The 15,398-nt window shown below is 34.3% G+C and overlaps 2 protein-coding genes across 2 annotated transcripts; one reads left to right on the top strand and one right to left on the bottom strand.

The window, feature by feature from the left end:
* Positions 1 to 1,380: 1,380 nt before the first annotated feature.
* LOC115999296 (zinc finger BED domain-containing protein RICESLEEPER 2-like) lies at positions 1,381 to 2,760 on the top strand. Its single transcript, XM_031239152.1, has 4 exons — positions 1,381 to 1,541; positions 1,645 to 2,200; positions 2,287 to 2,428; positions 2,699 to 2,760. Exons 1-4 carry the CDS (start codon positions 1,381 to 1,383, stop codon positions 2,758 to 2,760), a joined length of 921 nt encoding a protein of 306 aa, XP_031095012.1.
* A 5,649-nt stretch (positions 2,761 to 8,409) lies between these two features.
* Positions 8,410 to 11,706, bottom strand: LOC115997983 (heat shock cognate 70 kDa protein 2). The gene is made up of 2 exons (XM_031237425.1): positions 11,405 to 11,706; positions 8,410 to 10,370 (listed from the first exon to the last, which is right to left on the bottom strand). The coding sequence occupies exons 1-2, from the start codon at positions 11,616 to 11,618 to the stop codon at positions 8,626 to 8,628; spliced, it is 1,959 nt and encodes a 652-aa protein (XP_031093285.1). The 5' UTR covers positions 11,619 to 11,706; the 3' UTR covers positions 8,410 to 8,625.
* Between the last annotated feature and the right edge of the window lie 3,692 nt (positions 11,707 to 15,398).

Raw genomic sequence — 15,398 nt, 5'->3', positions numbered from 1 at the left:
ATGGAAGGTATGGGTTAAATAATGAGTTTGCTGATAGATACAAATTTACTAATTTATCCATTTAAGACAGTGGCTTATTACTTCTTTGTGATCCTTTGTTGACTAAAGTCACAAGGCGCCAAGGCGGGGTTTATTCAGTGCATAACTTCGGATAGTGGTGGCAAGTCTTTCTTGTCACTCGAAAAAAATCCTTCAATATAAAGGGTGTACGTTTTTTTGCCACCATTCCTTTGGTATACTTTAACTAAAAGTTTTGGAAAAAAAAAAAATAAAAAATGGACCGCACCCTAACATTAATTTTCAGTCTTTACATTATGAACACACAAGTTGCGTTAAAGATTGACATATTACTTACCCTATAAAGCTTGGGGACCACCTAGAAATGACCGGAGGTCATTAAGTTCAATGTCTTAGTTTCCAGTGTGAACAACTACTAAAACGTCATTATGTTTTTATAACTAATATGTTTTTATAACCCTAGTTTCCAAATTTACTAAATTATATCCTGAACCCCATAAATTCGTCTAAGACAAGTTGTTCAATTAATTTCAAATTCCTTACCGCATGTATATTCTATTCACAAAAAGTCTTGACCCGCACTATTGATTGGTCAAAGCCATTCAATGACTCCTCAAATTCTTAGTTGGGTTCAAACCCCACGCCCTATCGCTTTAAGCAATACGAAACATTATTAGACAAAACATGCTTTGGCCACAAGTGACATACATATTTTGTATGTTGCAAGTGCAGCATGTTCTCTTCTGATATGCAAGCAAGGAGCACAGGCATTTTGCAGTGAGAGTAATGTAGAGAACCCTTTTTTCTTTGACAACTTATAAACAATTATGCAAAACTAGCTGGGAATGACTATATATATATATATATGTATGTATATAAATGAAATTTGGATATAAATGAATGGTAACTATCCATTTTTAGCTTGCTGATGAAGAATAATGAATAGCTTGTTTGGGCAGCTGTGACTGGTGTTTCCAACTTCCAAGGTTTCAGTTTAGTGCTTGGTTTGAGCTTATTTTTGTTTTGTTTTGTTTTTTTTTTTTTTTATACATTAGGTTTCCTGAGTTGTCTATTTTGCGCATAAATTAAGAGCCTTTGTCACTTCTGAGTAATTATTTGAACTACTCTGTTCACATGGAATCTTCATTATTTCTAAGCAATTTTTGAGTTTTGGGTCTCCCAATGACGACGCTATGTCTTTAGCATGGTTGCAATAAGTGCTAGGCGCTAGTGGACGGCGCTAGTGCTAGGCGCATACTGGCCGTGAGTTAGCTAAGAAGCTTCTTGGTTGTTTGAAAGATTGGGGAATTCAGAAAAAAAATATTTTCTATTACATTAGATAATGCTTCAGCTAATGATAGTATGCAAAACATCTTGAAGGAACAACTTTGTTTACAAAATGATTTGTTATGTAATAGTCAGTTTTTCCATGTTAGATGTTCTGCACATATCTTGAACCTTATTGTTCAAGATGAATTGAAAGTAATTGGTGATTCTTTTTACAAAATTCGAGAAAGTGTGAGGTATGTTAAAGCGTCAGAGGGAAGAATGAAAGTCTTTGAAGAATGTGTTGAAAAAAGTAGGTATTCAGCTTAAACTTGGTTTGTCTATTGATGTGCCTACTAGGTGGAATTCAGCATATAAAATGCTTGATACTGCTATCAAGTATAAGCGTTCTTTCAGTAGTCTGCAATTACTTGATACAAACTATAAGCATTGTCCTTCACATGAAGAGTGGGTTAGAGTTGAAAAGATATGTGATTTCTTAATGCCTTTTAATGAAATTACCAAATTGTTTTCTGGTTCAACTTATCCCACATCCAACTTATATTTTCGGCAAGTTTGGAAAATTGAGTTTTTGTTGAGAATGAATATGAAGAATGGAGATCCAGTGATTAAAGAGATGGCTTGTAGAATGAAAATCAAGTTTGATAAATACTGGGAGCAATATAGTTTTATTCTAGCAATGGAAGTTGTCTTGGATCCAAGAATGAAATTTAAGCTTTTGGAGTTTTGCTACAAAAAGTTGGATGAAAGCACTTACAAAGAAAAGTTATATGTTGTGAAGAACAAGTTGTATATGCTTTTTGAAGCATATAAAGCCACATCTTTGACCGCGACGACTAGTTCAACTGCAAGTACTAGTCGATGTGAAAATGTTATAGCAAGTGATGATTTCGATGTAAGTATTTTACTTAGTGTGAATTATTTTCTTAATTCTTATTCTAATATTTGTGAATTTGTTATTGATGTGTTGTACATGATGAGTTCATTGAATATTGTGTTCAAGATAATGTACAAAATGGTAAATCTGTTTTGGATGTGTATTTAGATGAGCCACATATGGATATGAAGTCATATGCTAGTTTGGATATTTTGAACTTTTGGAAGGATAAAAAACATCGCTTTGGTGAGTTATCTTTAATGGCATGTGATGTGTTAAGTATTCCTATTACTACAGTGGCTTCGGAATCAGCTTTTAGTATAGGAGGTCGTGTGTTGAACAAGTATAGGAATTATTTGCTTCCTTCCCATGTTCAAGCATTGATTTGTATTCGCAATTGATTAAGCGGTTTGAATTAGATGATAAAGGTAATTCACTAATTTCTTTATTCAACATTTTAATGATTTAATTATTATAAATAATAATATGTTTTCAATTCTTGAAATTTTTGCATAGGGGATGATGGTGAAGTTGAAGATGTTCCTATTCGTGTTCCAACCGAATCTTCTGGAGCGTAGTGTGTTTTAGAATTTGATATGTAATTATGAACTTCAAATGTTAATTTTGAAGTTTAGTGTGTTTGTGTTTTGGACTTATATGTGTAATGTTTAATGAATTGATTATTGATATGACATTATGGACTTTGATTATTAATTCTGATCTTTGAACTGTAATTTGTTTTAATTCTAATCATTTTTATAATTTCTTTTCTTAATTTGAAATGAAGTAAAATAAAAAAAATAAAAAAAATAAAAAAAAAAAAAAAGGAAGAAAGCCCGCAGTGGGGCGAGCCTAATGGGGCGGGCCGGCCCGCTATGACAGTACTAGGTTAATGTATGAGAAATAGGGAGAGAAAGAAATATACAATTAATAGAGCCAAGACAAATAAGAGTTAAGAATTTGGGCTACAAGAGAATTTATAATTGGAATATAACAAGTTTAGTACCAATGATACCAATACACAAGTCCAACTAACTGACTAACTAACTGACGGACTAACGGATGATAATTGACAAGCTAATTGGGAGCGAATCATTACCCCGCCGGACACGGGTTTTTAAAATGGATTCCAAAATGTTGTGAAAAAAAAAAATCGGTCAAAACAAGCAACCACGGGTGTTGAAGTGGTGTTGTAGGAAAAAGCTAACACTCCTCTCCATGAGGAGTGGTAGCTTTTAATATTTTTTTACTCCCGGTAATCATTACTTTAAATCATTAGTTAAAAAGATAATGATTAGCTTAAATGATTAGTTAAAAAGATAATGATTAGTGTAATGATTATGTAGCTTTAAATGATTAGTAAAAATGTAATGATTAGTTAGTTATTAGAATGATTAGTTATTAATGATTAATTAATGATTAGATGGTTAATTGATTAGTTGTATGATTTTTTTAATTATTTGGATTGATGGTAATAAAATTATTATTTTGTCATACTTGTGCAATAATTATTATTGTGAGTTAAAGATGAGATAGTAACGCTAAAACTTGTACGATAAATTTCGGTTTTAAATTACTACAATTCAACATATTTAATATACATTTGTAAAATAAAATAAAGCACCGGTGTCGTCCAAAAATTTAGTGGTGTTCCTGCAAGTTAAGTTAATGAAGTCTTGTTAAAAACAATAAATTGAATGGCAATATAAATTAGGGAAACTGCATATATGTTTGTACCTGGGGTGGTAATGTCGCGAACCAGTTCCACATAATGTCGGTCGGCTGCGCCTCGTTGATTGCCGTCGTCGTTGTTGTTGGACCGGTTGAGGGAGAAACTCATCCATTGTCGGTAATTGCAATTGCCTACCACCTTGATCGGATGACTCTCCCCTGTGAAAGTCCTGTATTGGGTGGCTTGAAGGCATATTGTTGTATGTAGGATGAGGTTCATAATTATGCATGTGAGGTTGGGGTTGTTGATAGGATGACCCAGGTTGGGTGGGGTCGTACACTGCACTCGCTGGGGTCATATAATTTTGATATTGAAATGAAGATGGAGCGAATGAAACAACCCCATATGATGAGTACTCCCCAAACTGGGTAGTAGGTGGGGCACCATATGAACTACTAGTAGTATGGGTACCATACGAACCAGTAGGAGGGCCCGACTCATCCTCGTCAAAAGAGGAATTCATCGTAACGGGCAACAGATTGTCCCTCCTACCACAGTCATCCATACCCTCATCCTCATCATCTTCCTCTTCATTAGCTTGACCGGCCCATGCATTTCCCTCAGCCTGGACGCCTTGATGCATAACACGGCCACGCCCACGCCTACCGCCTTGTCCCGCACGCCTCCACCGTTGCTCCCTATTGCGACGCAGACCCTGAATCGGTTCATCTGGGTCAGGTGCATTGTCAAGCATTTCATCAGTGACATAGTCTAAATATGCGTACGGGGTCGATTGCATCAAGTTGTGAGCCTGTCCGGTCATGTTCACAACGGTTGGATTAGTTTCACCTTCATCAATTGAGCGTCTCCCGGTAAGACCCAGGCTCCGCACCCCATATATCTACGCCACAAAAAATATATAACACATCAAAATCGTAACATAATAATCTTAAACGCATGAATATTTAAAAACAACACATACTAACCACTTCAGTATAAACGGCGGACAGTGACTGATAACCCTCACGTACAGAATGTGCAGGATTACCAATGATGTGGCGCCCACACTGGTGGTACCACCTCAGGTAGGCATAGCTTACACTATGTTGACTCTGGGGCACTTGCATTTGGACCACACGGTTCGGTGCATCAACGTAGGCTTGCACATAATCCATATGTTTGTCCAACCAATTTGAAATATATCTCCCTGACCGTCCGTCCAAATCGTGCAAGTCCTTACGGAATTGCACTGGATGAGGTACGTCTTGAAATCCATGAAATTGTAATTGCACTGGATGAGGTACGTCTTGAAATCCATGAAATTGTCTGCAGAAGCGGTCAGGGAAATGATATTCAACGACATAATAAAATATGAGTGGTACTTCTGTAGTCCATATTTCTTCACCCGCCTTGCAATAGTCGGGCAAAATTACCATAACTTCGTCTTACGGTGTGAACACAAACTGCAAAAAAACGTAATATATATATGTCACAATTTTATAATGATATTTGTTATGTAATCTAAAATCGTAATATAATATCATAGTATAAATTAAACGCTATAGAAACTTACGTTGCGTTCGTACGTACGATCTAATTGGTCTCAATATGCTCGGACAACGTGTGCGGTCACATTGGAACAACAATGTGAACAGACCCACCTACAGTTGCAAATACAAACTTAAGTTAAGGAAACACTAGATTATCAAATATAAATCGATTTAACGTATTTAATACTACTAACCTCGCGCCGAGCGGCAAATCACCCAACGTTTTTCTATAAAACGCGTATGAAATATGTTCAAATTTTTCTATAATTTTCGTTAACTAATCAAAATTTTCTATTTCGTATACAACTAATCAATTAACCATCTAATCATTAATTAATCATTAATAACTAATCATTCTAATAACTAACTAATCATTACATTTTTTACTAATCATTTAAAGCTACATAATCATTACACTAATCATTATCTTTTTAACTAATCATTTAAGCTAATCATTATCTTTTTAACTAATGATTTAAAGTAATGATTACTGGGAGTAAAAAAATATTAAAAGCTAACACTCCTCATGGAGAGGAGTGCTAGCTTTTTCCTACAACACCACTTCAACACCCGTGGTTGCTTGTTTTGACCGATTTTTTTTTTCACAACATTTTAGAATCCATTTTAAAAACCCGTGTCTGGCGAAGAAAGCACCCATTGGGAGCTACGGAGCTACCAACCAACAAGGCAAATTACGAGGTCCACACTACTGAACTAGGTGAAAGTTGAAGAAGGTTATTGACATAGTAAGTCCATAAAATGAATCTCTGGCAACGTAGAAAGGATTGGTCAAGTATTTTAGATAGTCATTGAACCACTATAAAACAATGTAATATTAGTGATTGTAATATATAAATATGGCAAAATCTCATATAAAACCTTATCATGAATCCTTATTTGTGAAATAGGTCAGGTTTCTTATAAGTATTTTTTTTTTTCATAAGTATTACAATTTTTTTCTATGCAGTCTTTAATATTATATTTTGATTTAAAATAATACTTTTTAAAAAAAAAAGTATGGCATTTTTAATCATAAGTATTGGACTTTTGCTCATAATAAGTAACAATAAATCGATTGACTAGTAGTATATACATAATACACAATTAATCTAATTTATCTGTGAGCATAGGCATCATTGAACTGTTTACTGCTATGATCCCTAGTTCAAGCCATTCACTTTAGCTATTGATTGATCTTAGTTGTTGATCTTCTCAAAACCAAAGGTTGTAAAGCAAGGGAATCTATAAGAAAAAATGTCAGTAGCATTTTGATAAATATTTCAAACGAGTTTTTTGCATTTGTAGTCCCACGACTATAGTGGCACTTGTAAGATTGGTCCATGACTTTCAAACTTTGCAATTTTTGTCCATGACTATTTTTTTTTTGCAAAAATGGTCCTTCTAGCGCCGGAAAACAAAAATCGGTGAATTTTCCGGCAATTTTTCGCTGGAAAAAAATTGACATATTTTCTGTCAATTTATCGCCGGAAAAAAATTATCCTTTCAAGTAAGATTAAAACTGACATTTCTAAAAAATTAATGTATTTTACTTTTTATTCAAAATTGACATTTCTAAAAAATTCCCCTTTATGTTGGAAGATGTTACTACTGGGAAAAATTATTCAAATATTATTTTTACTTTTTAGTTTAAATTTAATTTTAATAATATTATTTTTTGTTGATCTTGAGTTTGTATTAATAATTTTGAATTTGTACTTAATTGGCTAAAAAGTAAATATAATTTAAATTTAAACGAAAAAGTAAAAATAATTTTGAATTTATATTTAATTTACTAAGATTAACTTGGCTACGTATGCTTTTAGAAATGAATTAGTTTTAACTTTAATTAGTTTACCAAAATAAAAAATAATTAAATTGACTACGTATGTTTTTAGAAATGAATTTTGTTTTAACTTAAATTAATTGTTTAGAAATGTCAATTTTAATCTGACTTGAAAGGAGAATTTTTTTTTCCGGTGAGAAATTGACGGAAAATATGTCAATTTTTTTTCCGGCGAAAAACTGCCGGAAAATTCGCCGGTTTTTGTTTTCCGGCGCCGGAAGGACCATTTTTGAAAAAAAAAAAAACAATAGTCATGGACCAAAATTGTAAAGTTTGAAAGTCGTGGGCCAATCCTACAAGTGTCACTATAGTCGTGGGACTAAAAATGCAAAAAAACTCTATTTCAAACTTTAATAAAGTGTACCACCAACATTATAAAGCACATTAATCAACACTACAAAGTGCAATGATCAATATACAACAGTGCACCCAGTGATATGTGAATTGCATTCTTTAACTCTAAGTGCATTTCAAATTTTGAGGTGCATCGACCAACATAGAAAGCCCATTGATCAACATTAGAGTACAATGACCAATACACAAAGTGCACTTATTGATATGTGAAATGCATTTCTCTTGAATATACTTCTATCATTGAATCTACTTTGTAGTAAAATATAACCCTTATCCAAACTAGTTAAAATATAACCCTTATCCAAACTAGTTAATAGCATATGCTCATATAATCTTATATTTTTAAAGTTTCATATTACCCTTCAATAGGGTCAGAAGCTCGGAATTGCCTATAAGAATTGTTGGAGCTAGATTTCTGTAGTTTTTTTTTTCTCTTTCCATCGTATCTAAAAGTTTGGAAAAACTTGTAAATAGTCTTTGTCCGTAATGGCAGAAGAGATGAGTTTCCTTCTTCAAATCTCCTGGATTTTTGTCTCTTCTAGATTTCCAAATATGAAAGAGTACTTGATGATTTGCCTTTTTCACTCTTGTCCTGATGTTTTTCATCTTCTCTGATCCTTTGTTTCTCTTTTTTTTTTTTCGTGTCTATGCTTTCTTTTCCCCCAATCTTTTGCTATTCTTTGCTTCTTTTCTTTCGTTTCCATCATTATATTCTTCTCTTTTTCCTTCTCTTATTCGCATTTTATTTTTTGTTCTATCTAATAACATGTTTGTTGTTTGGAAAACAAGAACACACAAGGAAAATTAGTAAAGGGCAAATAGCAAAAACTAAAAATGTTCCAAGTTCTCATAATTAGAGCAGCAATATTCAGAAAACCAACTACTAACTACTACGAAGTAGTATAAGTCTCAATTGAAAAGGATATGGGGGCATTGTGACAAAACCCACGAAAACAATTAGTCCAAAAATAAAATACTAAGCAATTAAAAGAAACCAACAACCGGGAAGACACGGACGGAGAGTTTAGTCCACCTCCTCAATCTTGGGACCAGCACTGGCACCGGCACTGCTACCACCGGCATGGGGAGCATCCTCATCCATGGCACCGCCCATATCACCGCCAGCACCCTGGTACATCTTTGCAATAATTGGGTTGCAAATGCTCTCTAGCTCCTTCATTTTGTCTTCAAATTCATCTGCCTCCGCAAGTTGGTTGCCTTCTAACCACTGGATGGCCTGCTCAATGGCATCCTCTATTTTCTTCTTATCATCTGAGCTCAGCTTAGACCCAATCTTCTCATCCTTAACCGTGTTCCTCATGTTGTATGCATAGTTCTCCAAAGCATTCTTAGCCTCCACCTTCTTCTTGTGTTCTTCATCCTCAGACTTGTATTTTTCTGCTTCTTGAACCATCTTCTCGATCTCCTCCTTTGAGAGCCTGCCCTTGTCGTTGGTGATGGTGATCTTGTTCTTCTGCCCAGTAGTCTTATCCTCAGCAGACACGTTTAAGATACCATTGGCATCTATGTCAAAACACACTGTGATCTGGGGAACACCCCTGGGTGCAGGAGGGATGCCGGAGAGTTCAAATTTACCTAGCAAGTTGTTGTCCCTGGTCCTTGTTCTTTCTCCTTCATAAACTTGAATCAAAACACCAGGCTGGTTGTCTGAGTAAGTAGAGAAGACCTGCTCTTTCTTGGTGGGAATGGTGGTATTTCTGGGGATCAAAACAGTCATAACACCACCGGCAGTTTCAAGACCAAGGGAGAGAGGAGTGACATCCAAAAGCAGCAAGTCTTGCACCTTCTCATTTCCCTCACCGCTCAAAATAGCTGCTTGCACAGCAGCACCATAAGCAACAGCCTCATCAGGATTGATGCTCTTGCATAGCTCCTTCCCATTGAAGAAGTCCTGCAAAAGTTGCTGAACTTTTGGAATCCTGGTTGATCCACCAACAAGAACAACATCATGAACGGTGCTCTTGTCCATCTTAGCATCCCTCAAACACTTTTCAACTGGTTCCATACACTTCCTAAAGAGATCCATGTTGAGTTCCTCAAATCTGGCACGAGTAATGGTGGAGTAAAAGTCAATACCCTCAAAAAGGGAGTCAATTTCAATAGTTGTCTGCGCGGTTGATGAAAGAGTCCTCTTCGCCCTTTCACAAGCTGTCCTCAACCTCCTCAGAGACCTAGGGTTACCAGTGATATCTTTCTTGTTCTTTCTTTTGAATTCCTGAACAAAATGATTAACCATCCTGTTATCAAAATCTTCACCTCCAAGATGGGTGTCTCCAGCAGTAGCCTTCACTTCAAAGATACCTTCCTCAATGGTGAGGAGAGAGACATCAAAAGTACCACCACCAAGATCAAAGATCAACACATTCTTCTCACCAACACTAGTTGCCTTCTTATCCAAACCATAAGCAATGGCAGCAGCTGTGGGTTCATTGATGATACGCATAACATTCAGCCCCGCAATGACACCAGCATCCTTTGTGGCCTGACGCTGGGAGTCATTGAAATAGGCTGGAACAGTAACCACAGCATTCTTCACTGTAGAACCAAGATAAGCCTCAGCAATTTCTTTCATCTTGATCAATACCATAGAAGAGATCTCCTCGGCAGCAAACTCCTTCTCCTCACCCTTGTAGGTGACTACAATCATGGGCTTATCTCCAGGACCAGGAATGACCTTAAATGGCCACAACTTGATATCACTCTGTACAGATGCATCATTGAACCTCCTACCAATCAATCTTTTAGCATCTGAGACAACACAAAGTTTACCATTTAATTAACATACAAACTTGCAGTATCAATCAATCAGATCAATAAACAAATGCAACCTCAACTGAGCAGAGAACCCTCACAAGTTAGATACGAGATTTATTAAAGGTGAAATGGAAGTTAACTGAAAAGGAACATAACTTATAAACAGGAAACAGTTAAGATATGCGTATACCATGTTATAGGCAATTTTTGTTAGGGAAATCAAATATAGAGCACCAAATTCTTGCATCCATTCCCAAAACAGCATAAAAACTGTCTAAATTCACAAGGGCACTACTTGAGATAATTCTAACAGGCATAACACACCCATCATTTCTATTTGTTCTGTCTGGTTAAGAATTTTTGACAGAAATAAGAGGCTCTAATAACAGAATGTATTAAATTTCCTTTACAAAATTGTAAACTAACAAAATGAAGACACAAATGATACTACACCTAATTATTTAGGCAGCATTAAGTTTGTGCACATTTCATAACAAAACAATTGTAACACACTTAGAAAAGTTGACACTTCTTACAATGTGTAGTTTATGGTGATTAAAACAGGCCTGTGAATTTTCTCACATCAAACTCAGTCGATAATTCTAACCTTACAGTCCTTTCTATTGCAAATTTTCTCACACCAAACTCAGGCGGTATTTTTAATTTTGAAATAACCATAAAAACATATATTTAAAAAAGGTGCAATCACTACATCAAGGGATCTGCTAAAATAATCAGCATACTACATGAATAGAAATCCGAATAAAGACCTAAAATGCTCTACATGGAAAACAAGATGCAGTAAAGTGTTTGATTTGCTATATCAGCATAGCTTAATGCAAAACTGAGCAATTAATCCTAAGTCCCAGTTAATTAACATTAAAAATCTACAGCGCAAAACTTGAGAGAACATACAACAAAATTCAGAGGTTCAGTCAGACGGATCTTAAAATATTTCACTGAAAACACTAACAGATCCATAATAACGTTCAAAACGAGAAAAACATAAACAAGTAGACGGATCTTACCAAAAACGGTGTTAATAGGGTTCATGGCCACCTGATTCTTAGCGGCGTCGCCGATGAGACGCTCACTGTCAGTGAAACCGACGTAAGACGGCGTCGTCCTGTTACCTTGGTCATTGGCAATGATTTCGACACGATCGTGCTGCCACACACCGACGCAGGAGTATGTGGTGCCGAGATCGATTCCGATCGCTGGCCCTTCACCTTTTCCGGCCATTGCTCTCTTCGTATGATGTGTCGGCGGAATATGTGAGGGAAGAAGAGAGCTCTGAAGAAGTGTTGTTTGCGAGAGAGGAAGAGGGCGACGCCAAGTTAGAAAATATATAGATGCAGCTTTGACTGGAATTGCTTTGAGTTTCGAGTTCCAGAATGTTCTGTAACCCTAATAGGTGTGAAGTACTGAACCGTTGATCTAGGGGGGAATGGATTTACGGTTTGGATTTTGTTAATAAAAAGACAAAAAGTTCTCAGCCGACTCCAACATGGATCCCCGCCGTCCACGGTCTAATATCCGAGCCAGATTTTTCTTAGTCGGGCGCCAATTGCAGCACTCGACTAGATTATCGGCCGTGTCTTGCTAGGGCTTTACAATTTTTTTTTTTAATACTATTTCAACTTTCAACATGTTTTTTTTGATATAATGATTGGTTTTTGTTTAAAAAATATTTCTACATTAATAATTATTGTAAATTTTTTGGATTAGTTTTTAATTTAAAAATGAATTTTGAAAATTACGGATAAATTTTAAAAATATATATTAGACTAAGGGTTAGTTTAGAAATCCGAAAATTAAAAATACCTTTTTTTTGAAAAATAATTTAATTTTCTAATATTTGGCTAAAGGTTATAAAACTATTCTTTATGTTTGTTAAAAGTTAAGAAATTGTATTTTTTCTCTTTTTTTTTTCATTTTTTTGAAAATTAACATATTAGGTGTTATAATAATAATAATAATAAAATGGTGGTGGTGGTGGCGGCGGTTGTGTGGTGGTGGTGGTAATAATAATCCAAAAACTATATTGAAAAGATATGAGAGATACGATAAAGATTGGAAAATAAAGAATTCAAAAATTGTCTTGCGACTAAAAATCTAGAAAGACATTTTCTGCTAAATTATGTCTTTTTTTCATTGACCGGAATAAATATTTTCCTTTGATTTTATTTTCCTTGAATATCTAAATACGGGAAAAAAATGACTTCCATAAGTCATTTTTTCCGAGTTCCCAAACGGACCCTATGAAATGTATTTTTTTTATTACATTTAGGGTCCATTTGGAAAACTGAAAAATGAATTTCGGAAGTCATTTTTCAGATTTTCTAGTGTTTGGATACTCAAAGAAAATTAAGTCAAAGAAAAATATTTATTCTAGTCAACGAAAAAAGGTCAATTTAGCGGAAAATGTATTCCTAATTTTTTAGTCGGAATACATTTTCCGGATTCTATATTTTCCATCTCTCTTTCTTTTTTAAGATAGTTTCTAGATTATTATTATCACCACCAATACCACCGCATCAACACCATCACGACCAACACCACCACAACCACTATCACCACTACTACCAATATAGCCACCACCACCACTACATGAAAATACAACCACCACCAGCAACACCAACACTGCACCATCGCTATCACCAACCCTACCACTAACACCCCCATCACCACACCACCACCCCCATCACTACATATTGTTGTTGTTGTTATAACAAATGATGTGTTCAATTTCAAGAAAATGAACCACACAAAAAAAAAAATACAACTTCATAACTTTCAGCAAAACAGATAAAGATAGTTTTCTGATATTTAGCTAAACACCACAAAAATTAAAATATTTTCTATAAAATAAGTCATTTTTTAAAAATGATTTTCTGAAAAACATTTTTTTCAGTTTTTTAATAGACCCTTAAAATTAAATCCAAATTTCTTTACAACCACCCTACACATTTGTTTTAATTTTGTGATGCATGGCTTCATTCTTCAATTGATATATATATAGTCAACTAGAGTCACAAGATAGAGTTTACTAGTAAATACTCTGGTTGGGTTTTCCCTCGTCATAAAAAAAAAAGAAAAAGAAAAAGAAAAAAGACAGTGTTCAAGAAAATTCAACAAACATTTAATGGCGTTATTCAATTTATAATTGGAGTTCGAAAGTTAATGCTTAAGATCCAAGCATAGTGTCCACTCAATTGGGCCAAATATTATTTAATTTTGTTCAAATAGCCCAAGAAGTAGTGATCCACTCAATTGGGCCGAAGATTATTTAATTGTGTTCAAATAGCCCAAGAAAGTAGTGATCCACTCAATCGGGCCAAAGATAATTTATTTGTGTTCAAATAGCCCAAGAAAGTAGTGATTTAAGCCCAATTAAGGCTGATTCGGGAAAGGAAACAATAGTTATACCATGGGCCCGAATTTACCTTGCAAGGTGAACCCGTGTCAATTTACATATTAAATGTTCATAATTTAAATTGTGATCATTCAGTATATAAATTGTGTATTTTGAATTCTGGTCTACCTTGCAAGATGGACACGAGTCCACAGAATAATTTGTTGGGAAAGAAGAGCATCAATCATTATTTCATGGACCATGATCCACACATTTGTGTGAACTATAAATAAAAAGTACATTTACAATATATTAAAAGTACATTATTTGTATGCATAAAGTACATTATTTGAAAATACTTGATTTTTAAAATATTCCCCCAGCTAGGCTACGAATTTGTCTTACTTAAGATTAAATTAAGTCTCAAAAACTCATGCATTTTCTTAATCCTCTCAAATTTTGTATTTTGTCGAACGTCATCTCCAAAGAAGATACTAAAACACAAAAATAACATCAAAAAAAAAAACTTTAGCACAATCTTATTCAAGGAAAGTGTCAAAGTCACCCAAATAATGGCTAAATTTTTTAAAATATTATTCCGTATTATTTACATCAAAAAAAATATTTTAGATTAAAATAAGTAAAGTAAAAAAAATAAAGTTTTAAATTATGAGAATACTTATTTTTGTATATGAATAAAATTTGGTATAATGGATTGAAGATAGAAAAAAAAATTAATGGATTTGTAATACATGTATTAAGATTGTGTACTTTAATTTTTCTAATAGAATCTTAAACTTAATCGAAAGTGAAATTAAAGTTGAATCCAAGTAATTTCTCGAACTTAAGTGTTCTTATTGTCTTTGTTCAAAAAAAAAAGTGTTCTTATTGTCTTTTGACTTTAAAGAGAGAAAAAAAATTGCATTAAAACTATCAAAAGGAGCCTTTATAACCCTTGGAAACTAAGGGTACAGAAGGGGGATTGCCATTCATGGTTCCTCCCACAGTAAAATTGGTATACCATAGACTAGAGTTCATATTACATTGTGAACCTTGATACAAAAATTATATATATATTTTCAGTAAACATATTTTGTACCTACAATTAATAGTTTCTGTACATGTAAACAAAATGTGTCAACTACAAATACAGAATCTGAAAGTTATTTTTCGACCAGGATCTACAATGCAAATCCTGGTTAATGGTATAATTTGCCCAGCGAGCATGAAAAATGATTCCAAAAATATAATGCAAGTACACAAAATGAAAAGTTAAGGGTTTCAAATTCAAGTCTTGTGATGCCTACATTTTTTGTAAAAATCTTATTTACTACCCTTTCTCGAGCATAGAAAAAAAAAAATATTCTGGAGCATTGAAAAAAACAAGACACTCTATTGTTGTTGTTTTTGTTGTTGATCGCTTGGGTGCAATATAGTTGATTGCGGAACAAACAAAATAAATTTCTTTTAGATCGTCCACAAAGATTGGGGGTTGGGTTAGCCAAAGAAAACTCTAGGCACAAGCATAAAGCATTTAATGGAAGCTAAGCAAACAGATAACTATATAGTAGCGAGATAAGCATAGAAATGGAAACAAAGGAATAAAAGCGATAAATTAAAAGGTAGGGACTGAAATGAGTATTTATCGGTATGATGCCATCAAACAG

Source organism: Ipomoea triloba, chromosome 12, assembly GCF_003576645.1.
Source record: "Ipomoea triloba cultivar NCNSP0323 chromosome 12, ASM357664v1".
NCBI lineage: Eukaryota > Viridiplantae > Streptophyta > Magnoliopsida > Solanales > Convolvulaceae > Ipomoea > Ipomoea triloba.
This window is presented reverse-complemented; position numbering and strand designations above follow the sequence as displayed.